Genomic DNA, 25,216 nt, shown 5'->3' with positions numbered 1-25,216 from the left:
GCCCGATCTTGTGCTTTTTGTGTATAAAAACAACAAAACCTATATAACAAACAAGAACAGCTGTTGATTTGAATAATAAATTACAAAACTGCATTGTGTATGTATGTGGCTGGCTCGTGCAGACTGTTTAAAACTCATTGTATTTGGATATAAAAAATCAAAACATATTGGTCTGTGTAGAGTTTCTATACATGTTGTGTTTGTAAAAACAAAGAAGGGTAAAATATTCTGGCTTCCATGTAATTTTTAGGGTGAACACATCGTATATGGGTGACGAAGAGGGAGAATTACACAATTGAGATGTGTTTAAAAAAAAAAAAAAAATCAGAAAATAACCCACTTGAATGATGAGTGTGAAAACAAAACACAGAAAAAGGTCAAGAGCCTAAAATGACTACAAAGTGTTCCATTCACTGTTGTAAGTGCAATGAGCTAAACTTCTTGTTTCCCCATTGTAAAACCTTGTGTATGTTTCCGTGTATTCCTCCTGTAAATGGGTGTAGTAGACCTGGTGCATCATGCCATGTAATGTGATGAATGACAAATTATGACCTTACAATACATTTCAATCAGGAAAAATAAATAAAAGACAAATACATAAAAATGAAACTGTTGTTTAAGCTCTTACTTTTAGCCCTTTGGTCGTCCAGACTTTTTATTTTCTGCCAGCATAAGGCAAATATCAGCTGGATTGCTATGCAGTACAGTACTCTGAATCATGTCTTCCTTAAACTGTGTATATCTGTATTTCAGTAACTTCTGACCAGCCCAGTGGACAGGGTGGTCGGGGGAAGTGTAGCAGGTGTGTTGCAGGTGTAGGAGCTGAAAACACATTATTTTGACAGTGGCAAGATGAAAAGGTTTGTTTTATGGTGCAGCTCCACAGCTCCCCTGGCTTTACACAGCTTTATAGTGAGTTACCACTCATGTTTACCTGTCACGCCTGTAATTTCACCGGATTGGTTTACTGCCTCTGCTCTCATAGTGTTGTTTTAGTCCATAATGGACAGCTGTTTACAGTGAAATATCCATAAAACACCCTCTGTGCACTCCCTGCTCAGCCACACACACACACTTCATTTCACAATGAAGGCGTCATGATCAGAACCTGGTATTAGAATTTTATTAGTAGACATTTCCCCCACTCAACAACCAAGTTGTCCACAGTATGGATAATGACCCCTTACAGTCCCCCACCTGAAAATAAAACATCTGGTACAATGTTCTCACAAAAACTGTTTAAATACTATAAAAATAAATCAATTGCACAAAATAATATGCCATTTTTGTGATTACCTCTGTGCAACACTTGTATGCATTTATAACATCGACAACCACATCACAGAGTCCTAGAGAAGGAGAAGGAAGATAAAATTCAACAGAACACATTTTTAGAAAAAGAACAAACACTTGAAGCAACATCAAACCTAGATCTAGTTTAGTGACACAGCATTATTCTTATAACTGGTAGAGTCTGAATTAACACTGATGAATGTGACCATTTCATATGTTTACTAGCTGCTAAGAGCATTTTACTGCAGTTACATTACTACAACTTCAATCACACAGGCCTTTGACCAGTTGACCTCACTTTTCTGTAACTGTGTAACTTGTAGTGTCTATGTAATAGATTTCTAATGACTTTTATTTTAATAGATATTAAAAAATAAAGTTGTTTCCTGCTCATAAACTGGATTTAGGCAGACAAAGGAGTCGAACAGCAAAACATTACTGAACACAGTCTGTCTAGCTGCATGCTGCCCCGGCTAGTAAATCTGACAGATGTAATGGTCACAGTCAAATGTATAAGTGTTAGCTGGTGAATGATGTTCAATTGAAGTCCTGATTAGACCACTCTGCTCCTTTACAAAATGGTTCAGATTCATCTTTAAGTAAATTCAGAGCTGTTTGGATTAGCTACATAAGCAAAAGAAGAAAAAAATTATTTCACAAAGCCACAAACATCATAAATAATATACATGAATTAAAAAGAGAAAAAAACAAAACCAAAGGAGTGAGAAAAGAAACTAATGAATCCAGGCACTAAGAACAACATGAAGACATTACATAGAAATGAAAAATTACACTGCAATGCAAGGCTGGTTGTAGTGCCAAGTAATTCTGGAAGGTGCACACATTTTCAATTGCCTGGAATATATTAAGATAAACTAAGAAGGCAACGCTGTTGTTATTCAAGCTGAGTAGCACAGATGCTGTGTGTGTGTGTGTGTGTGTGTGTGTGTGTGTGTGTGTGTGTGTGTGTGTGTGTGTGTGTGTGTTGGGGAATGTAAAGCTATTGTACAACAGAGATCAGACATACTGTTCATGTTGAGGTGCAAAAGTTGCATAGAGTTGTAGCAAAAACGTTATAGCCCTGGAATGCACTGATGAAAACGTGTTTGTGTTTTTATTTTCAAAAGGTTCTGCTATTTAAACTGCATGAATACAGTGATAGTGAATATATTTTTGAATCAAGCATAAACAACTCAAAATTATGAAATTTTCTATCTATTGCTACTTCACTAAGCACAATCAAGACAGTAACATTCCACATGTTGAACAGAAGCTTGTTTGCTATTCAAATGTCCTATTTTTATCAGTGCAAATGGGTGTGCAGGTCATGTAGAACGCGTGTGTTACTGTGTGATGATAACTTGGAGAGTTAAGGGCTGTAACCTGTTCACAAGGAGGCATTTAGCAGAATTTTATAAGAATAAGTCACATCTAATCACAACTGTTTCCATCTGCTTTAACAAGAGCAAAACAATACAAAGGAAATGATTTTATTTAACCTTGAATCTGAAGCTAAAGCGCCTTAGCTCCAACACAATGTTCCACAGAGAGAAATGTAGAGTATGTTACTATACTTGCAGCGTATTTACTAAATCTACATCTATTTTTCGATAAAATTAAAGCCTCATCTGTCCAATTCATTCCAGACTGCCCTTTCCATGTGACCTTTAACCTTTGCATCTGCATTTGGATTTCTGCTTCTAATTTGAATGGAAATTTGAGTCCTGCTCAGCTGGAATGAAAGACAAAATACTGTCAGCAATCTCAAAAATATTGTGCATTTGCAATATTCACAATGCAGAAAGATGCAGGATGTCTCGAGTTACAGGTTCCTGTTAATTAAGCTCCAAAATACTGTACAGCTGTTGTTTCTCACCATCATCCTGACAGCTGCACAGTTCCTAATATTTGAGATTACAACTTTTTTTTCCTCATTTTATTAAATTTAGACGTGAAAGACAAAAGACTAGAATGTTTGGTCACAATGTTTATAGCTGATTTGCGTCCTTAAATGGTCGTGTAGCAGGTGAAGCTCAGGTGGCCCTGACCTGTGCTGTGGAGGCCTGTTCAGTAATCCAACCAGCCAAACAGCGGAGTATCTAACATGTTGCATGTTACACTATATTAAAATGACATAAATATTGTTTTTCATCATGCTATGATAGTGAGATTAATAATAGTGTTCACATTGTCATTTTCCTTTCATTCACACAGCAAATCCACTCTCTCCTGAAGTTAATATGGCTTTAAGTGTCTAGACATATTTTATACTCATTCACACAATAAATGTGCATGTTTTTGAAGACAATAAGACTTTTGAGACTAATCTGGCCATAAATGTCAAAATCATTGAACAATGCAAGAGAGAATTTAGTTTTGTAGATTCAGATTTACATGCACATGCGGGCACTGGCCATCAGATACTAGTCTGTTCTTGGATGTGTTCAATGGGAGGAGGAAACTAAATTCTGTTTTTTCTGATTTTCGGCCAGCAGTGTGGGAACCCCTACGTATATCTGAGCACTCAACCTGTATTTGTGTTGCTAAACGCTGACCTCTGACCTGCCTGACGGAGAAAACGGAAAATGCGCCCGAATATTTGCTTTGAAGATCAGGTTTCTTCAGCAATGTAAGGATGTACTGTATGAACTAAGTGATGAAAAGTCAGCTTTTCAGCACTGGGGTGAAGTTTGCTTTCATATAAGTTAACCTGAAAAGCCAACTAAACTATGAAACAGCAGCCAGAGATATTCAGATCAGAACTCCAGCTTCTCCACTTTTCCAAGTTAGAACTGTGGTTTGTTAAACGTGTGTATTTCTCCTGGAAGAAAAAAAACAACTGCTCTTCCTACAGACATACCGGAGCTACAAGCCAAGAATTAGGACAAGAATTACATTGTGGTATGCCACCCAGCCTGTGCTTGCTGTATTCAAATCTCACGTGGTGCCTTTTCTGATCTGAAGCTGCACATTCTATTCTACTGTCAAAGAATCAACAGTTTTCTGTTAGATGTCTTGTTTTATTCTGATGTATAAACCTAAAGCAGAAGGCTAATGGGACAGGAACAGTGCTCACACCAAGTGTTTCCAGGATACGACACATGGACAGTAATATGCTCAAGGGTGATTTCAATTAATCTTAGCCAATTTAACAAAAAGCATTTTTTTAAATTAAAGAGTGCTATGTCACTGATAAGTCTTTAAAAGTTTCCAAAAAACAGAGCATCCTCAAAATCCATCTTCAGTTAAAGGAGCATTCACATCCCTGATTTCCCCCCTTGCCTGGGTCTCCATCCATGTTCATAAATCCATCACTGGGATTATTGTCTTACTTCATGTCGCTTTTACTCGTTAATGACACATGATTATTTTAAATGTCACCACGCAGAGCCCGAGCTGGCAGTCTGTCAGAAGAGAGAGTTTGATTGTAAAGATGTCAAACATTCAGATTGGACCTGTGAGTTTGTGAGATCTTAACCAATTCAGACGTAGCAACTCTTTGCCACTGTGACTAGTCAGGAATACAGTGGTTATTGTGCTCTAAACAATGCTGGGGCGGTGGGGAACGTTTGCTGGTCATCAGATGACAAAAATCACACCGGGTGATGCGAATAGGACTGTGGTGAAGATGGTGAAGAACACCCGAAGACTCAGTAAACACCACGGTGGCCACAGTTTAAGGGAAGTGACCACTAATTGCCTTGTTTGTAGGTCTTTCAATCTGTGCTTAGTGACTCAGTCAGTTTTAAAGACAGGGAAGATGTTGATGATGATGAAGGCAGTGAAATGAAAATGTGAGTATGCAGATTCTTAACATTTCTTTCCAACTTGTGACAGGCAGATCGTTGCAGGTTACAGAGGAGGAAGATGAAGGCCAGCTGGCTATCAGTAGATATTAGGCAGGTCTTGGTAGTTTCTACTGAAGTAGCCACCAGTGTAGATCCAGTCCTGGGAGCCGGTGTACGGGTTTGTGCCCATCTGGAACCACCTGAAAGGTGCACAGACATAGATTAAACACGTACAGAGACTTATGACGCCTCCTCTTTTTAACGTTTCTTTATAATGTTATTGTATTTTTGCAGCTTGATGTTGTTTTCAATGTATAATTTTTACTCTTCAATCACCTAAAGTCATTTTTTATTATTATATACTGTGTAACACTGAGCTGAAAGCTTGGGATGAACTGATATCTTATCTTGCAGATGTCAAAACTGTTATGAAACAACACTAAAGCCATGTTTGTATCACCCACATGTTTAATTGTGTGTGTAAGTGAAATTAACTGAATTCTGTAGATCAATGAAAGATACTATGCACATGTGTTTTCCTACCTAGTAGACCACTCCTCATCATTCTTGGCTCTCTCTTTTCTGGAAGCCCTTTGCTTCTCCTCCAGTCTCTCCTTCTCCCTGCTGGCCTCATCTACACAAGAACAACACAGATACATCATCTGTGGATTGAACCATCCAGCTTGTGGATCAACTAAAACAGATCCGTGCTAGAATACATTTTTTCATATTAAAAAAACACTGCATTAATACATTTGAAAACATTTAACCAGGCTGGCTTGTCAAGAGCAGTGATACAGACATCCAGAGGGTGGCAGCATTATTGTATTACCAATATTCTGTTTGTCCCATTGGAAGTAATTTTAATACACCACACTTTCACATTTGTTATTCTACAAATAGAGATGAATGAAAAAACATGGACTTTTAAGTGAAATTACCCATGTTGCCATTCTCCATGGCCCTGATGTCAGGCCTAAAGCGACAGTCGGTGGGGGCTAAGATGGCTTCCATGCCAGGCTCCAGCTCATTTAGAGACATTGCAAAGTTGGTGAAGTTGTACATCTGGGGAATGAAGAGAGTAAAAAATTCAGAGAGGTTGTTGGTGTTTACACACAGTCATCTTGAACGCATCTAATCTGCTTAATCACTGATCAGAATCTCATGTTATAATGTAAATGCACTGACAACAGCTTAACAACTGCATTTTGTTTTGTTTGAGCTGCATGTCTCTCTGCCGAAATCAAACTAACTTACATCTCTTGTTTTCTAATGGCCCTGGATGACATGTATGTGGTTGTGTGTTTTTATTATTATACCACAGAAGAGTGTGCTGGTCTGGAGTCTATCCTCCACAGCAGAGTGCTTCCTGGTATAACAGACACAGTCTCCTGGACTTCAGGCATTTCATCTGCATCCTCATTCTCTGCTCCCTCCAGCTCCTCCTGGAAATAACATACTTCATTGTAACTACTGTTCTGTAACCACAAAGTCTACATTACATTAGAAACATCTTTTCTACTGTCTCTACATACAGTTACCATCACATCACAGATTCTGTCATGATTTCTCTTCTGTAGAGGTCATTCCAAACCCACCAGGAAAGCTACACACTTTATGCACTTCAAATAACCAAGCAGACCAAAGCAGAGCAGCTAACAGCTTCAGCACCAACAGATCTAACAAACAGGCCTGTTAGTTTACCTGGACCAGACCACACAGACCGCTGTGGACACCAACAGGAAATTAAGAGACAACAAAAACAAAAATGAAACTAATCTGAAAATCATGAGACTGTATTACAACAATCCAAGAATTGTGGCAATCTCTGTTTAGTGAAGGTAGCGCAATATTGCCTTCAAATCCTTTATCTTCGCATTAAAAGTTAGTCTTCTAACAAGAATAATGCTGGTTTTAGATAGTCCAGGTTTCATTCTCACATTTTTTTGCTTCTTGTTGTCTCCTTTCTTCTCTAACTTCTTGTGGGTCTCATAGGCCTGAGGGTCAACACTCCACATGCACTCAGTCCACTTCCCATAGATAACACAGCGCTTCTTTTTACTGATGAGAGAGAAACAGAACAGAGAGGGGAGAAGTGGAAAAAGAAATAAAGGAAGAGAAAGAAGGTTAAGACAAAGAAACAAGAGTGGTGAAAAGCATTAGGAGACAAAACAGATGAGCAGATGAGAAATGAGAGGGAAGAGGAAGTGCCAGTTTAGTGTAGCAACTTTTCAAAAACTCTTGAAATATTCTTGAAAATGACAGCATACTCATATTGCAATTGCAATAAATTCCAACCTCTTGTCTTGGATGTAGCCCTCCACTTTGTGCAGCTCTTTGCCAAACATCCCACAGGGTTTGAAATTCAACACACATTTGTCTCCAGTGCTGCAGGAAAAAAAACCAGAGAGAAGAAGCAGTTAATGTTTCTTCACAAGCAAACGTTTTTTGTTGTTTTGATGATGACTGCAATAAAACCACCGCACTGACTGTAATGTCACATAACGTGCATTATTGAGTTTAGAGCAGTAATCTGAATTTCACTAAAGAATCACATCTTGGTGGTGTGATACTGTGATGACACACTGCTGACCACGATGCAGACTGACTGAAAACTGGTGCAAAAAAAGAGAAGATGTCAAGCAAACTTTCCCTTTTCTCAATGCACAGCACTTATTTAATCAGAACAACAGTAAATGCTAAGCCTCAGCAAACTGTGCATGTGTTTTGACTGCTTCACACCTCCGGGTGTGAATCTGTGTAAAGTTGAAACAGAGCATGGCAAAGGGAAGGTTATTACAAGCTATTACAAGAGTTATTACAAGAGTTTCCCTGGATAAATAAAGGTTTCAACTGATCAGTTGGGCGGTCTGCCTAAGAAGACACAGAGAGTAAACAAGCTGCCATCTAAAGTGTCAGAGCAGAGATCCCAGACAGGAATCCTGAATGCCTATCACAGTGTTGACATTTTCAGTGCTTTATTTGAACTGGACCATGGTTCAAGAGATCAGGAGACAATCGGGTGTATGTGTTAGACTTGTTGCACATCCTGCTGATCACCAATAATGATCCATCAACTTCAGACTGTCCGCTTTAAATTGTGTTTAAGATTTGATAATATTATTATAAAATCATCCTTATACAAGTTGAATGTTAAATTGTTGAATCTGCTCATTGCAAGAACTGGAAATTGCATCAAAGGCACCAGCTCCCATGCAGGTATGCATACCTGTGGTTGACAATTTCCACTGTGCCATACTGCTCTATCCATAGTTTGCCCAGGATGATGTTGTGTACACAGCAGTAAGGGTTACTCCATGTGTATGCCTCATTGTGCCTGCAATGAGGGGATGAAGGGCAGGGATGAGGAGAATAAAACGTGAAGGCATGATAGTATGAATAAGATGGGACAGACAGAACAAGAATGGAAAAAGATAAATTAAGAAAAAGGAAGAGAGAAATTGAGGAGTTGATCTTATATTACAGAATGCTGATAAGAAAAGGCACTTTCATCTGCCTCCCTTTCTGACTCACTTAAGTATCTCTAGTGTGATGGTCCCTTTAGGCTCAGCCTCAACGCTTTTACCCCAGAACTTCAATCTGGGGTAAATGGAGCCATGGAAGACAAAATCCCCAGCCAGGTTCTCTGCATGGAAGGCACTGATTGGGGGATGATGGGATACCTGTTCAGATATGAGCCGGAAACCCTGTTCCTCTCTGTTGGTGAAAGGTGCAGAGGGGAGGAAAGAGGATTAACACACTGGTTAAACTGGTGACCTTAAAAACAGGTGTGTGGACGTGTATACCTAGTGAGTTCATAGGTCTCTCCGAGCAGAGGGTTGAAGGGTTTTCCAGTTCTGTCCCACTGAGACGCAACTGCTGACACAGCAAAAGCAGCTACTGCCTGAAGACAAACAATTACAGAGTATGTTAAACAAGCACTGTTGTTGAATGTCCCTCCACTGAGATTTTGATGATTTATTTCAGCTATTTATTAAGCTAAATATAAATCAGTGTTTAAAAACTGACCATGTTGATTATGCTTGAGATGACTGGCTAGCTGTATGTGATGAATGGAGAATGCTGTAAGGCATTAAGAACTGCATCCACAATGCTCTGTGATTGTGATTGTGTGTGTGTGTGTGTGTGTGTGTGTGTGTGCACGTGTCTTTTACCTGCATGCGCTCTATGGAGTCGGACAGCGAGCAGGCTCTGGTGATGAGGTAAGTATGTTCCATGTATTCTGTGATTCTCTGGAGAAAGCTCAGAGGTTCATTGAAGACAATGGGCATCGTGATCTTGGAGAGTTCCTACGATGGGCACAAAAACATCAAGTCTATGCTCTAGATTTGACTTTGTCTATCAGAATATTAAAATCATTTGAATTTCCTAAATGTTTGGAATGAATTTCCTCTCTGGCTTGGCCACACTGAACCAACGAAAAGCTACTGACGAAATAGAAAAATTAAGCAGCAATATCTGTCACTAGGACATAATCATGTCCAGAAAATCAGTATTTGATTTGAATCTGCAGGTTCTTACCAGTCCAATGCATTTCTTCAGGATACTCCAGACACTGACAGTGTTTCTGGAAAACATGGGCGCAGGTAACGATGTCCTGAAATGAAAGAAAACATACAGTATTAGTTTCGTCAGTCACTGAGTCTTCCACCATCTATGATGTTTAGAGGTCTTTGGCATCCAAACAAACATATTTCCACCGATGTTGAAATATGATGTAGACACAGACACAGAAGAAAACCATTCACTTCTTTCATGCCTGCTGTCACTATTACGGCTATCAGCATCTACTCAAACAAAAATTTCACAATAAAAACCAAAGCTGCAGATAAACTAAGCATGTGGTCATGTCTGTCTTTGAGGGAAGAAATGCTACATACAAAGTACAAACACTAACAAGAACCAAAAGACAGAGTCCAGTGGTAATTTTCCACTCTGTATGGACTGCAATGATGCAGAAGTAATTTGACAACAAGAGCCAAATGCTTTTATGTATGAGTCAAAGTCAAAGGTTCGGCACTAACAGCAATGAAAGTGTCTCCTGCCTTTGGTCTTCGACTGACAAGACATATTAATATTATACATCAAGAACAGGTCACAACAAACTAAAATAAAGATCTCATTATTTGTCAGTAGTTCTTGCTGAAATCCAGTCCTGCCAGCGTTTTGCATCATGTTCCTTTCTTTAAAGCAGATCATTAGCATGTATACTGTAAAAAAGCCGTTTCTTCCTAGCCACATTAACACATCTGCTACTTTAATGTATACTAAAGTATACCTCGGAAATGAAGTTATAGCATTTAAACTGACTTAACCTTTCAGCTTGTAGCCATGTCTTCCACATGTATTTGATAAAAAAGGTGTGTCCAGTACAGTTACATGGCAGGAATTTTTAGAGAGATACGCAAGCCTCTATCCTCAAATTCCAAGTGCAAAAATTATTCAACAGGAGATGTGACCCTGCCCAGTATGTTGTATTGGTTTCAGTAGAAGACTTCAAATTGATTTGAACACAACATCAGCTGAAGGAGGAATGTGGGCCAAGAATGCAATAGTACCTGTGTTTCTTGATGCCGTTCTCCTGTGGCACTGACCCATTGTTCTTCTGACTGCTGCTGTGCATCAGTGCGTCTTTAAAACTGGCCTCCGACACCCCTTCATATGACTCATCTGACTCCAGGCCTGTGGGAATGTGACATGTGGTTGTAATTACAATAAGTGTCACAACAGCTAATACCTACTCTATTAGAATACCTGTTCTTTTATCATAATTAAAAATAACAGGCAACAGATAAAGAAGGTAATGTGAAAACTAGTCTGCTGATGAAACTGGGACATATGGGACTGAATGTTTGCAACATTAGGTAATGCCATAAATTTGCATGCAATTTTGCATCTGAAACTTCTTGCCTCAGTTTGATGCACTGTTTAAACTGTATCCACTAACCTCTGCACAGCAGTTATTGTCCTAAAGGACACACAGGTTAAGGTGTGTAGGGCTGCAACAAATTGTCACAGTGCAAGACTAGATTTCCTCATTACAAAACCACCATAAAATGAAATACCTACAGAATGAGCTGGCAAGATTTTAAACAGTGTGGTGCACATACATGTTTCTGTGATGTGAGTCCATGTTTTATTTATTTTACAATAAAGTCACAATAATGTGAGAACAAATGCACAGGAGGATGTGACTAAATATGATTTAACAATTATTGTATATGGTAATATGGGCTGGTACTGACTTACACCTGGGCAGCAACCAGAATATGAAAATGACAGGTGAGAGCCTTTATTGATGCAGGGTGGAGTCGTGAAAGTGAGGTGGGGCTTTAACAATAGCTAAAAATATGCCAAATGGTTTGTCATCATTCGGCTAACACACCTACTCAGCTGCAAATACGATGTCAACGGTACCAGGTGTGTGTTTGTACTATATCAGGGAAGGTCATGTGAAATACAAAGTAATAAGGTAATGCAATGGCCTCTCATGTCCCCAAACATGGAAAGAAGAACAGATTGTTACAGAACTAAACCACATGAGAAAATCATCAGGTATGGAGGACATTAACATTATAAGAGTGTACATCTGGAAGCAAAAATAACAGAAACCAACTAATTCACATTCTCCATGATCTCACAGAACAACACGTTCCAGATTTAAGGTGACTAATAACTATGAGCCCAGACAATTCACCAACTTATACCATCATGTAGCTTATCACTAGATGCAAATGTATCATTCAAATTCGGTCCCAAATAGTAGCTTTCATCTATAACATTTAGTTATTTACTTTAGCCCACTTAAATGTTGCTGGCTTTACAATCAAAAGCGATTTTGTGCTCAATACCTTTCCCACATATGCCTTGATGTGGACAGGAACAGCCAGGTAACAAACCTCCATTAGTGGGCCAACAACCTACACTACCTGTGGAGCCACAATGACCCTCAGATACCGCACATATACACAACGATTTAAGCCTCTGTAGCTGCCAGTAACACACTGCACAAGCAGATGTCTGTGACAAATAGCTGGAAACTGAATTAGGGGAAAAAAATAGACACTGAAGCTGGATTCTAGCCGATGCTGGTCACAGCTAACCCATGTGCATATGTACTAATGAATAATCCATCTACTCTGGTCTGCATCTGTCTCCGATTACATGGATGATCACAATAATGACACAAAAAAATGCTGACACACACACACCCACAAAAATATTTCAATCTGTCATTCATGTCTGCTTCATAGCAAGCTGTAAAAGAACACTTGCACAACAATAACTATAAGTCAACATGGTTACCTAGTACAAAACACACAAAAGGGACGCAACAAGCTGTAAAGGTTAACAATTTTGCTACTACTTTTTGATGAGCACAACACCCTGCTTTGCCTTCAACCCAGCACCAAATATGAATATTGAAGCCCCTGACACTGGTAACTGTGATCTTTCTGCTGCACTATAATGTTTGTTTGTTGTTGTTTTTAACATGCTTATATTTCTTTGAATCATATATCAGAATATATTGCTGCTCACACCAAAACACAACTTTTAACATCACTTAAAATAAATCATAAGTAAAAGATGGTGAATTAATTCAACTGGTACAAGGTGGGATATCAGATAGTGCTGATTTTGGGCGGTCACTAACTCCCTCTCTAGCTCTTGTTGATATTACTGATCATGACCGCAAGATAGCCAACCTCTGAATTATTAAAGTAATCATCAGACTAAAGCAGATTAGGTTCCATTGGATGGTATTACACTTCTATAGTATGTTGGAGACAAAACAGGTCTCCATCTTATTAGGATGGACAGTGTCTTGCCGCAAAAGTCTCACAACCTGGTGTGAACAAGATCCAAATAAATCCTAATATGAGGGCGGGGGGGCTCTTACTTATCAACAGAAACTACAAAATAAATGTCAGACAGATATTAAAAACTGCATGTGTTCAAAATCCACAGGCAGAACATTTGTGTGCTATTTGGTTTATATTCATAATTACTAATTTTAGGATTTGAAGATTAAGTTGAATGATGACTCACTACACTGATAGAAAAAGCCCGTCTGATGATTTGCTGCTCCTCCTATATACAGCTTGTTGTGGCAAACGTACGAACAGCCAGAATACAGCCTGCAGGATGTTTAATCAGCAACTAGCAGACTCATGAACAGACCCCTTTGTCCAGGATGGGCCGATTTGATCGACAAAGCCAACAGGCTGCATCAGTGCTTTATAACCACTGAACAGCTGAGTTTACACACATGTAAATCACGCTTACACAACACGTCTACAGGTGAATGTATATCGGTCAGAATCTAATTAGTAAGTCCCTGTGACCACCTGTTTTTTTTTCCTGATCCCTGCTGAAATACAAACCAGTGTCATGTTAACACATCAAAAGGTCTTGAGTTCACACTGGGGACACGGGGGGGGATGTCTGTGGTGCAGCACAAGCTGGCATCTTGTATATGAAAATTCCTTTCAGCATCTTATCTTTTCAATTTGATGACACTGCTTAGACATTTTATAGTTTTCTGTTATTACAGAGACCGTACCATTAAAAAATAAATAAATAAATAAATTTCAAAAATACAAAAATGCTGTAATTTTTTTTCTTTAGGAAAACTTTTGACACCACCTGGAGCCGACACATTCACATGCTATAACACAGAGCACCCACCTGTGACGGCGTCATAGAACTCATCCTCATTGATCATCTTCTAGAGTCAAAGCTCACCAGTCGTCTAGGATAGATATTCGACTTCTAGCACATGTTCCTTTTGGTGACGGCCCCTCACAGTTCCTCTGGAGGGAGACCTGCTGATCAAGGTCCCCCTGGAGTGTCACCAAGGCAACTGCACAACGTTCGTTCAATATCCAGGAAATGCTCCAAACTTTCCAATGCTGATTATGTTGGACAGTCTGACTGACAGCAGGAGACGTCAAATCAGCCGTTTAGTTAACAGACAGCAGGTAGACAGCTGGAGTTTCTTTGGCTTTGTTGAGTGAAGTAAATTAGTAACCTGTAGATAAATAAATAAAAGAAGAGTGTAAGTCTTGAATTAGTTTACTCTGGATTAATGAAGGTAAATTTATGTTTTAATAACTTCCAAACCATTTTACAGCAAAAACATTATCTGCAATTTATGCACTGCAAAAAATATCAGTCAATATTAGTCTGGCTGAGAAAAAAGCTCGTCAATCATGCCCCGCTGAGTGCAAACAGAGAGTTTTATAGTCCAGCAGTTACATAATGGGTACACCACTATCATAGGCATTCTGGGTCTTTTGTTACCTTCTGTTTGGTACGCTGGTTCTTCAGAGTTTTAGACTTGAGACCCTGAATCACCCCTGATTCTCAAATTCCAAGTTAATATTTCAACATAGTTTTATTTGGTTCTTTCCAAGAAAAAGATCTAGGCAGTAATAGCAGCTTCAAAATCACAACAAATGCTTGAAAATTGTGTTTAGTTTGATCAGAAGCTGAGGAAGTGATGTACATTTACCTCCACAGCATTTGGCTAAACTGGTTTAAAAACACCCCCATGTAGGACTATGTCCATTCTGTTGAATGTGAAACAGTAAAGGTGATCAGTGAAGGTGGAACCAACCAAAGCCTGTTTAAACTCTCAACATATTATGCAGGTTGAAGTGAGCTAACAGGTTAATGAGCAGTTAAATGGCAGCAGACCACATTTTTCTGCTGTATATAAAGGTAATAGCACATTGCTGACACTTGGTCAATGTAACTATCACAAACCACATCAGGTTCATCAGATTCATCACAGTGACACAAAATATGATGCATGCAGACACATAATTTACCCACTTGTTTCTCTCACCACTACAACCTACATGCCCGACCTTGCTAACACTGCAAGGAAACCACCTTTCATTGTCATCATGGTGACAACCCACATAACAAATACACCAAATCCTGACTTACGTGCTGAATCATTCATTTGTAGTAGTAGCTCAGTACTAGGCTAGACCACATCCAACAGCAGGGGTTTCTTTAATACACAGTAAATTAGCTCTAGAGCTGGATATTTAAAATAAATGTATGTGTTTATATTGGCAATTAATGAACTAGAGGTTGGAGCTTAAAGCTCAGATATTCAAAGTTGGCACTGGATGCTAGGTCAGATTCTTAGGCCTTTTCATTCATTTTATTCTGATATTACCTTGTGCAAAACTCACTATATTTTATTAAGGGAATAGCCTTTCCTCAGTCCGGATGTGTAGGGGAGCTCTTTCAATTAATAAACTGTATTCAAACTGCATTTTTTACAAGCCTAAAAAGACAGGAAAGCTGTTGGGTTAAAAATCTTTAAAGAGATTAGTTTTATATATGCAGTTTTAGTGTCTTCTGGCACCTTCAGTATTTTTAACTCTGGTATAAAACAATCATTAAATGTTTGCCTCTGTTTTTACACTGATCATTATTGAGAAATAATTAATTAGGAGCTTTCAGGTTAACCTGGCTCTTGGACATTATCTACAGGCAAATAGCCAGGGGAAAACTGAATGGAACAACTGTTCATTGCACCATTTCACCAAATTATCCATTCTTCTATTTAAAATGTCCATTTTCCCGACTGAAAGAAGAATAATCTACTACTTCTAAGATTTCAGTGTCACAAAACCTTTACGCACCTGCAGTGTAGTTAGATCCCAAAAATGACAACTGAATCTGAAGTCAAGCAACACTTTTCCTGTCCTCTCACTCTGCCTTTTTCTTTGCAGTGGAAGGGTTTTACTTTTGCCAGAGATGGGTAACGCCTTCAGCACACAAATGAACTTTGTCCTCTGCATTCATGATCGATCGGGCTCTCAAGCTGATAATCAATTGAATTCAATTGTTCTAACAGTTCATTTAACATCCAACTTTGCACTTTTTTGTTGTGGTTAGGTGGTTCCTATGGAATCCATTCTGCAGACTAATAAAATAAGAGATAAAAAAACTTCTATGTTACAAGCAATTATACAATCAAACTGAGCAGAGTCCTTTAAAAAAGGACTTAAATGCTTTTCAGCAAAGGATATCCAACCAAGAGATCCATACATCACAGCCTGAAATTTCCTGTCCCCTTATAGTTACATATACGACGGCACTCCCATAAATTAAAACCATTTAGCAGTACATTTTTAAATCCAGATTGGATTTCATTTCAACTTTTCAAGTTTCATAAATAAATCTCCTTAGTTCAAGGACATAAAGACTACTGCATGCTCCCAAAGGGTGCACCAGAGGTTTGTCTAAGCCTACAACTGATAACCTTTATCATGCATGTCTTTGCATACCAATGCTCCGGTGCTCAATGTTCTAACCATGTTCCTTTGACCATGACAAGAATCTGTATAAAACCAAAGGTAAAGCTGAAAATTTTGTTATGACGCAGCAGCACCGTACGACAGAAAGCAAGTTATGCACGTTATGCCGACCTGTATGTCTGTGAACACAGGTAGGCAGAAAATATCTGGAAGAACTCATTTGCATAGGCTATTGCAGGTTCATCACTTAGGCTACCCTTTACAACTCAATTGCTGCTGAACTGTAGGGCCTATTCATGATGCCTTATGAACCATTCGTGTTATTTTTTCAGATCTAAAATAGGCAGCACAAACTTGTGGTCAGCCGCACCACCCCCAATGGGACTTGCATAACAACACAGTGAGCATGAGTTACTGTGATAGAGACTGTCATCAATAATATTACTGCGTTACTGATTTGGTCCAAGCCTGGAAGTGAGAAGAAGAAGAAGAAGAAGAAGAAGAAGAAGAAGAAGAAGAAGTACTTTATTAATCCCCAAGGGGAAATACAAGCAGGTACAATTCTATCCTAAGCAACAAGATGCATTATATTGCCCACAAAGTCCCTGCAGTAAACACAACACTGAGTCAAGCTCCAGGCTCATGGAATTGAAAGCCATTAAAAGTGAACCCATTGTGAAAGCTGATTTGCAAGAGAGCACGGAAGCGATCATAAGAAAATTTCTTTTGCTTATGTGGCGACACTTGAGAAAAAGTATCACAGCTACTGGTTAAACTACAATCCTCAGGCTGTATGTGGCCTTTAAAAAACTCCCAAATTGTTCCTCACGCACTGCTGAGGACGGACAGGCGACACAGAGACGTCAATAATTAGTTCTGCATGTTTAAAAAGAAATAGTGCAATGTCTGGGAATGAAACTTGGCTACAATATGAGGATCAAATATTGAGATGAATACTGCAGTCTTTGTTGTAAAGTTAAATTACTCTTCGTTTATGATTAGCAGAACAAATGTTGCTTTACCTCTCACACCAGCAGACAAGACTCTTAGCTCACTTAATCTTATGTTTGTAAACCAACTAAATTTTCATTCCACAGTGGTACAGATAGATTAAGTAAACTCACTCACACACATACACACACATACACACACATATACACAAAAAGACAAAAAGAGAGTGAGGCCTCTGATTGGCTGAAACATGCTCTCAGATCATATCGCGCTCTCTGCCCCAGACGCCTGTGAGCTCTTACGTAACTGTGACAGACATGGCACCATACACACACTCTCTTCCATACTTGGGCAAGTGCTTATCACAAATAAGCCCTTACCCTAGACTCTAATTCCATTTATTACACACAAATACAAACATGTCTCTAACATGTGTCTCACATCTTAGAGATAAACTGGAGAAAAACTAACAGCAAAGGTGAATGCAACTCCATCTTATTTTAACATTCCCTGTTTACTTACAGTTTCCTGGAGTAATTCCTTTAACAAAAAACTGCTGACTATAAGACAACCCTGTTAACAGAGTTACTCTACTGTTGATCTAACCAAATTTTTCACTACAAACACAAAAACCACATAACTCATCCCCTGAAATACTGGTTGAGTGGTAAATAACCATTTTTACACTCTTCAGTTTTCTACGCCACAAAACAATCATTCAATTGTTTTTTAATACAATTTTTATAACTGGATTTTGTACTAAATTTGTTTAAAACAGAGTTGAAACCTTAGTGGATCTTAAATTGTCCATGTCTACACCGGAGATTATCCTGCGATACTACTGTAATACCAGCAACAACCACAGTCATACTAAATAAACGTGGTAAATTAGTAAAGAATTTAACTTCTCCTCCCCCTCATATTTAACAGGTTCAACTGCCTAAGGTACATATATCTAAAGAGACCAAACAAGAACCAAGAACCCAAGTAACAGGCAAGCATTCGTAAAGAGAATTTGTTGTACTGTACTACTGTTAGCATTCAAATCTGTTATCACAGCACTCAAGCTACCAAATTCTACTGACTATAAAGGCCTCACCTAATCATTTTGCATTCTCAAAGCAACATACTAAACCAGGGCACGTAGCAATGTCAAACTTTACCAATAATGTAGTAATCTCATCGGTCGAAACCTCAAACACAAACCTACCAATGTCTGTTCCATTCATTAAGTCCAGTGTACAGCTACTAGCTTAGCAACACGTCTCTGTGCCGTCCTCCGAGGGCAGATAAAAACATCCAAAACCGCAGGGACACAGACAGAGAGGACCAGAAACAGACGGAGTGAGAGACATCAAGAGACGAGAGCTGTTGCCATGCGAGACGGAGCCAAGTACTGAGCAATGATACACACACAAACACCTCTTTCTTTCTCTACACACACACACACACACACACACACACACACACACACCTACCTCAGTAGGTGACACACCTCTGCAGGCTGTAAAACACATAATAAAAGTCTATTTCACACACATTAAAGCACCGAGAGTAGAAACACTGAAATGGACTGTACCAGTCTTTACCCTAACTAACAACAAATAACTTTTGAGTAAAGTGGGAGAACTGAAACAACTATAGGATTACAGGGAAGTCAGTAATTAGGTTGTGTCTGATCTGAACTGAATCCTGCCTGGCCAGACCAGTGGCTTCTCTAAGTGGACAATTTATCTTTTTCCACTTTATGTCATTGGCATATGAAGTGTTAAAAATGCTGTTATTTAAAGTTAAAGAAAGGTGCTTTTTTTCATCTCTTTTCCAGCATTCACCAGTCACACAGAGGTAAAATTACAAACAAAACTTTTGGCTGTTCATGTACAGAAACTATTTACTCAAGAATACACATCTTCAGATGCAGATACAAATATTGCCTGATATAGGTCTATAAAATTTGCATCACATCACACTATAATGTTGACTGAATCCATAATCTGTTGATCTATGACACAATTATTGTCTTGACATTTTAGATGAAGAAAATCATTCAGCTTGCTTTCCATGTTTTTTTTTTTGTTTTTTTTTACTAAACTTTGTTTTAGAGATTCACAGACTTTGATTACCATAGGTTATTTCCATCAAGCCGCAGGGCTTTAAGTTCTAGATAAAGGATTAACATTTAGATGAAGGGAATGGGTTCTATCTGCCAATCTTAGAGAAGTAAGGAGGATGTGAATGCAGCTTGAGAGGCAACAGACAGGCCACTGTGTCAGAGGGAGTCCAGCACAGATCAGCACTTTACTATGGGTGCTGTCTGTGTACTAATTTGTGCAGTGGAGAATAAAAGGACCAGGAGGTGACTATGGAGGACAGAACTGCTGGGGGCGTTAGTGTTTTTGGACATGTGTGCTTTGGAAAGCCAAAACTTTGCCTCAGGATCTTTGAGTGCTTTACCATCTAAGATGTAGTGAGGCACTGGGAAACTGCTTCAGCAATCAACTATGTTGAAATCACTGAAGAGTTTAGTCTCTGTTTGTTGACTGTTATTACAGAAAAGACTGATCATCTGTCAGAGCTCTCAGTTTGTTATCACACTACAACCCGTGCAGATTTTGTATCAAAGCACTGTCAGATTGTATGTGGCCTAGTGGTTCTAACTGTATCATAGAGATATATAAAGTCATTTCAGCCCTAATTATGTTTCGTGTGCTGCTCCTTTAATATTGTGTATCATCAGTATCTGCACCAGGGCAGCCTGAAGGAAGGGGAATGGAAGTACACTACATATCACAAGACCAACACCAAGTGAGTGTGGAAATGTCACAAATCAAATGACACAAATGAGGATTGAAAGTATGAAAACATATCCACTCACCCTCAATCACAAGACTAAACCCTTGTCACAGCACATTCACTGCCTGCAGTAATATCAAAAAAAGTAAGTGTCAACAACATCTATCCGGGTCTGCAGGAAAAGGACTTGCACTTCTCCTTACACTACATTAATGACTGCTTAGCAGGAAATAAAACTCAAGAGATACAACAGCAATATAATGTACATAATCAGCTTAAATCACACACTGGTGCTGACATGATAAATTAGACTGTGTGAGGAAACTACATAACTATACATGCCAAGTGAGGGCAGCATGCTGTACTCCAAATATTAAAACTAAACAAAGAGAGATATAAAATAAAGACAACAAATCAATATTATCTCTCAGTAAAAAACATCAGACACTCATGCAATCTCTATCCTGCATCAGTCTTCGGACTTGAATGAGGACATTGGCCCAGGAAGTTAATCACAAAAGGGATAAACACTGACCCACCCAAAACACACACACACACAAATGGCATTAACATTTCAACCACTTAGCTCCATTGCTTCCTAGAACAACTTAAAAGGCAAAGGAACAGAGTAAAGTATTACAGTAAATACTTCAAGGATTTTAGCAAATAGCTAGTGACACAAGAGCAAGACTGCAGGACTTGTGCAATCACTATGGCCGACATCTGTATGTGTGCTTCAACAAGCTTCCTGAGTTAAGACATTAACGTGCATAGTGGATTTTCTACAAACAGTACAACCATCTCATTTTTCCTCTCCTCTCTGGCATGGGGCAAATAAAAGAAAGGAAACAAGGACTGAGCAATAGGAAATATAGTTCTTTTTAACTATTTATAGGATCCAAAATAACATGAAAAGTGTACAAGTGTGGAAACAAAGTCCGTAATTTTCACAAAAAAAATTTATATTATTTCATAAGAGTCAGCTAGTCACAAAGAAAAATCTGTTTCCTTTTCATGGTCTGATAATAATGAACTTATTTCTGCAATAGAGGGTAAAAAACTATAAGTTCATGATAAACTACCTGTTTTTTGTAGACCAGAAACCAATGACAAGTTCTAGATGTACAGAAATCGACTCCTAGCTTTACAGAAGTCAGATTTAGGTAAATACCATGAAGAGAAAGACTTTAAATCAGTCTGTTAGGCCTGACACATTTTCTACTTTCCATCTTAAAGGCACTTAAACCAAAATCATGACAATTTCACTTATTACTTGTCATGTCTATAACACAACCTTTCCAAAGTAGTGCTGTAGTGTTGTTGTTGTATTATAGGTGCAAACTAGAAAATTTAAAAAAAAAAAAAAATTGTTTTACCAGAGAACTTAATTTCTAAGCAGAATTCAGAGTTTACTTCGTCTGTTAATAATTGCCTTCTTCATGTTCCTCCTACGACAACTCAGCATAAACAAAAAACAAACTCTCATTCTTAGCGGAATGTCAAACACTCACATGCACAAAATGCCATTCAGTGTAGTGGCATTCAGTACGTTTCAAGTGATACCTGCTAGGAAGTAAAACCTGCTAAGATGGGCCTTTACTTTCAGCCTCACAGATAGCAAGCCTGCTCAGCATCTTGCGAAACTTCTTTGATGTTTCCACCCTGCAATGCAAACACAGTGACACTCCTAAAATAAGTGAACATAAAACAGTCAGCTGTTGTGATCAACATTGTTTGCCACCGTGCTGACCTTGTTCACCTGGGGAAATCTGGTTTAGCTGGATTTGTGCTTGTGAGTTGAGGTTTTTTGATGGTGCAGAAAATAACTACTATGTAAGAATTTATTTTAGGATTTAGCCTGCTGACTGCTTCAACAACTTTGATGCAACACATTATTAAGTAAGACATTTCCAGGACATGATTTTTGTTTCATCAGATGTGAGTCCAAACAAATTATATTTACATTCATTACATTTGCAGTCATGTTGGCAGTGCTATTTTGGCAGATGATAAAATACTTTATTGGTTAGTGTTACTGAAAAAGAGAACATTACCAAGCCGTCATTCTGCTTACTAACTGACTAGTGTTTGCTTACTAACTGACTAGTGTTTGCTGATTTTGTCTTCCCTATCAGCAAACTGACCAATCCCAGTTCTTGCATTCTACACATGGTCCCCTTTAGAGTGCTGACAATAGTTACAAATAATGCAGTGTGGTTCAGGAAGAGCACATAACCTGCAGCTACAAATCTTCCACACAACAGCCATAAAAATACATCCACTGCTGGTGAGGAACAGTTGTTCAGAGGAATTACACAGAATCATTTTGACTAGTTTTTTTGTGATGTACAAATCTCAAGACTGCACCTAAATATGAATTTTAAACTTACCCTGCACAATACACCGATAATGTCTTTGGGAGAATATCAGTGAATAAAGTTTTTAAAAATTCATTTAAATCACACATCACTTCTTTTCTGAGAAGTGACATATGGTGTAATATAGCTCTATCATGTTAGAGCTGTATACAAAGTGAAATGAAGATAATACTTGAATGACTGCATGATCTGACAAAGCACTGATTACCTAATGTCATGAATATTCACCAATGTTGACAGTGCGCTGATGTAACAGTGTATATGTGGCAGGCATGTTCTTACAGTTTATCCCTGCTGACCAAATGCACTTTCTATTACCAACAACTGAACAAAACAATGGCTGTGTATCAGGCAGGCTCCTGATTGGCTACCGGTTCCCTATCATAAATTATCCATACAATATTTCCCTGTTGCCTGGATGGTTGCCTAGGCTGGAGCTAGCTCAAACCTTGCCTTATCCCCATGTGGCAGTCAACTGCAGATGTTAAAAGCAAAAAAGAAGAGATAATTTGTGTGTTTGCAAAGATTTGTGAGAAACCTATTAACCACATATTTGTTTTTTAAATGTTTCACCCAGTACAGGATTGTAGCATATAAAAAATTGGACTGAACAGATAGCAAGACACACTTTTTATCATAAAGGTAAATAAATTAGTTTTCTATTATCTGGTTCAATAAATGTTTTGTGTTTAGCAGGGTAGATGAGCCAAAAAACTCACTTCCTATTAAAAAAAACTTCAACCTGGTTCAAATTTATGTTGCTACTGGTGTTACATTTCCTTTGGTGTGTGTTGGTCCAGACTCTACTGCAACATTCCTCTCAGCTGTGTTGAAATCTGGCTTTTAGGACATGCCTGCATTGTAACATCTCTTTCCTGTTTTCTTAATTGTAACCACAGAACTCACATTTACATATTCAGTAACTGAAACGTTCCTTAAGGTGTTTAGAGTAAACATTTAACTGGGCAAGCAGTAAACCAAAAAATCTTTCATCTATGCAAGAATGCCACTCAGCTGGGGGGAAAGCAGTCCCATAGCACAGTGTGATGCTCCCTTTCATATTAGGACCTTTGCCATAGCAACTAACTACCAGGGTAATTAATAAGGCACCTTCAGGATTAAGACATAGCAAAATGACAACTGTGATTACAGTGAGAATGGGCTGGTGTCGTGTGTACAATAAAATTGTCAGGTGTCTGTACTAGGTATTCTGTGTATAATTTCAAACCCAAAAGTTTCTCTATTGCTGGAAAAAGAATTCAATCACCATTGGATCTTTAAATTTGAAAGAACAGATTCTACACATCATACACAAAATGACTTTAATGTAATATAACTGAGCACTCCACATATTTCCATTTAAATTTCATGTATACTGTTAAAGTCTGCAACTAAGAATCACTGATAGTCAACTACATAAACCAACAATCAATCAAGTCAATCTTCAGCAAAATACAGTTTAATATTATCAAAGCATTCATTGTTTTGTCAGTCTGACAAAAATTATTACCGATTTTGCTCCAAAACACAAACATGCAATGTTACAATAACGTTAACAGGATTTCAGTATCAGTTCTTCATGTATCAAACCATGTTCCCAGTTGATAATCAAAATATCTTCAAGACACTAAACAACAGGATACTCGTGTGTATCTAAACAGACCCAGTGTTAGTGCAAGCACTTTTTTCAGCATCACAACTTAGACGTCAGTTGATGCAGCCTCATGTCTGTCAGGGAAACTAGAAGCAAGCTCTGGTGTCAATGACCTATAGTACACCAACCTCAAAAGACAACGCTTTGTTTAGTCTCTCGAGTGAGTCAGATGTGGAAGGCGATGGAGGCGATGAGGAGCCAAACAGGCAGCGGGACATTCCCACTGTTTGCGAGAGGACATGACTTTAACCCAGCCTTCCTTTATAAATATTTCTTACTCTTAGGAATCTGACGGGTTTCACTCAACACTCCCCTACCGATCTACAAGCCCTTGCCCTTGTCTCTCATATTTTTCAGATTGGAAATAACTGTAATGTTGATATGCAATTGGCATCCCAAGAAAATACCTAGTACTGGTTACTGCTTGCGATCTGATGGGTTATAGTAGTTAACGTGAATATATATATATATAAAGTGCCGTGCTATATGTTGTTAATGAAATCTTCAGTGACAACAACTTGCAATGCGCCAAGAAGTGCCAAGGAAAACAATCGCAAATATGCTACGGTGAACTGTCTGCTTGCTAACATTAGCACATTCAGTATAGCTCTGCGAAATTCAAACTTAATTAGCCTCGGCGACGATTCTAAATGAAAACAAGGTTATTAAACAAGCATATATAGCAGTGTTTGCCCTTAACAACACACACCAAGCCGCTGGTGCCAACTACGACAGGACGTCAAGAAGCTTTTTGACAGCTAGAGTTAACGTTAGCGGGCGGGCTAAAAAAAAAAAAAAAAAAAAAAAAAAGGTGGCTAACTAGCACAGTTAGCAACCTTCCTTGTGCACAAATAGCAAAGCAAAATTTGCAGCCTTGAAAAGACAACAGACGAGCATAGGCTGAGCAGAAAAATATCTGCTGTCTTACCTGGCCGGTGTGTACAGACTGAATGTTTTGACAAGTCCAGAGAGATAAGCAGAAATTTCCTGGGTAGCCTTGGATTGACACAGAGGCGGAAGTCACTGGCAGAGTGGGCGTGTCTAGATGAATGACAG

General features: G+C 38.6%; 1 protein-coding gene across 2 annotated transcripts; it reads right to left on the bottom strand.

The window, feature by feature from the left end:
• Positions 1-1,107: 1,107 nt before the first annotated feature.
• Positions 1,108-25,216, bottom strand: LOC113145592 (oxysterol-binding protein-related protein 2-like). 2 transcript variants are annotated; one of them, XM_026332479.1, is made up of 15 exons: positions 25,089-25,113; positions 21,692-21,790; positions 13,791-14,133; positions 10,661-10,784; positions 9,624-9,699; positions 9,257-9,391; positions 8,888-8,985; positions 8,616-8,798; positions 8,311-8,418; positions 7,380-7,469; positions 7,022-7,142; positions 6,401-6,526; positions 6,023-6,146; positions 5,625-5,715; positions 1,108-5,281 (listed from the first exon to the last, which is right to left on the bottom strand). In XM_026332479.1, the coding sequence occupies exons 3-15, from the start codon at positions 13,825-13,827 to the stop codon at positions 5,179-5,181; spliced, it is 1,416 nt and encodes a 471-aa protein (XP_026188264.1). In that variant the 5' UTR covers positions 13,828-14,133; positions 21,692-21,790; positions 25,089-25,113; the 3' UTR covers positions 1,108-5,178. The 2 variants fall into 2 exon arrangements, with proteins under 2 accessions (XP_026188264.1, XP_026188263.1); XM_026332478.1 differs by lacking the exon at positions 21,692-21,790 and having other exon boundaries at positions 25,089-25,216.

The sequence above is a fragment of the Mastacembelus armatus genome, chromosome 7, assembly GCF_900324485.2.
Source record: "Mastacembelus armatus chromosome 7, fMasArm1.2, whole genome shotgun sequence".
Taxonomy (NCBI): Eukaryota; Metazoa; Chordata; class Actinopteri; order Synbranchiformes; family Mastacembelidae; genus Mastacembelus; species Mastacembelus armatus.
This window is presented reverse-complemented; position numbering and strand designations above follow the sequence as displayed.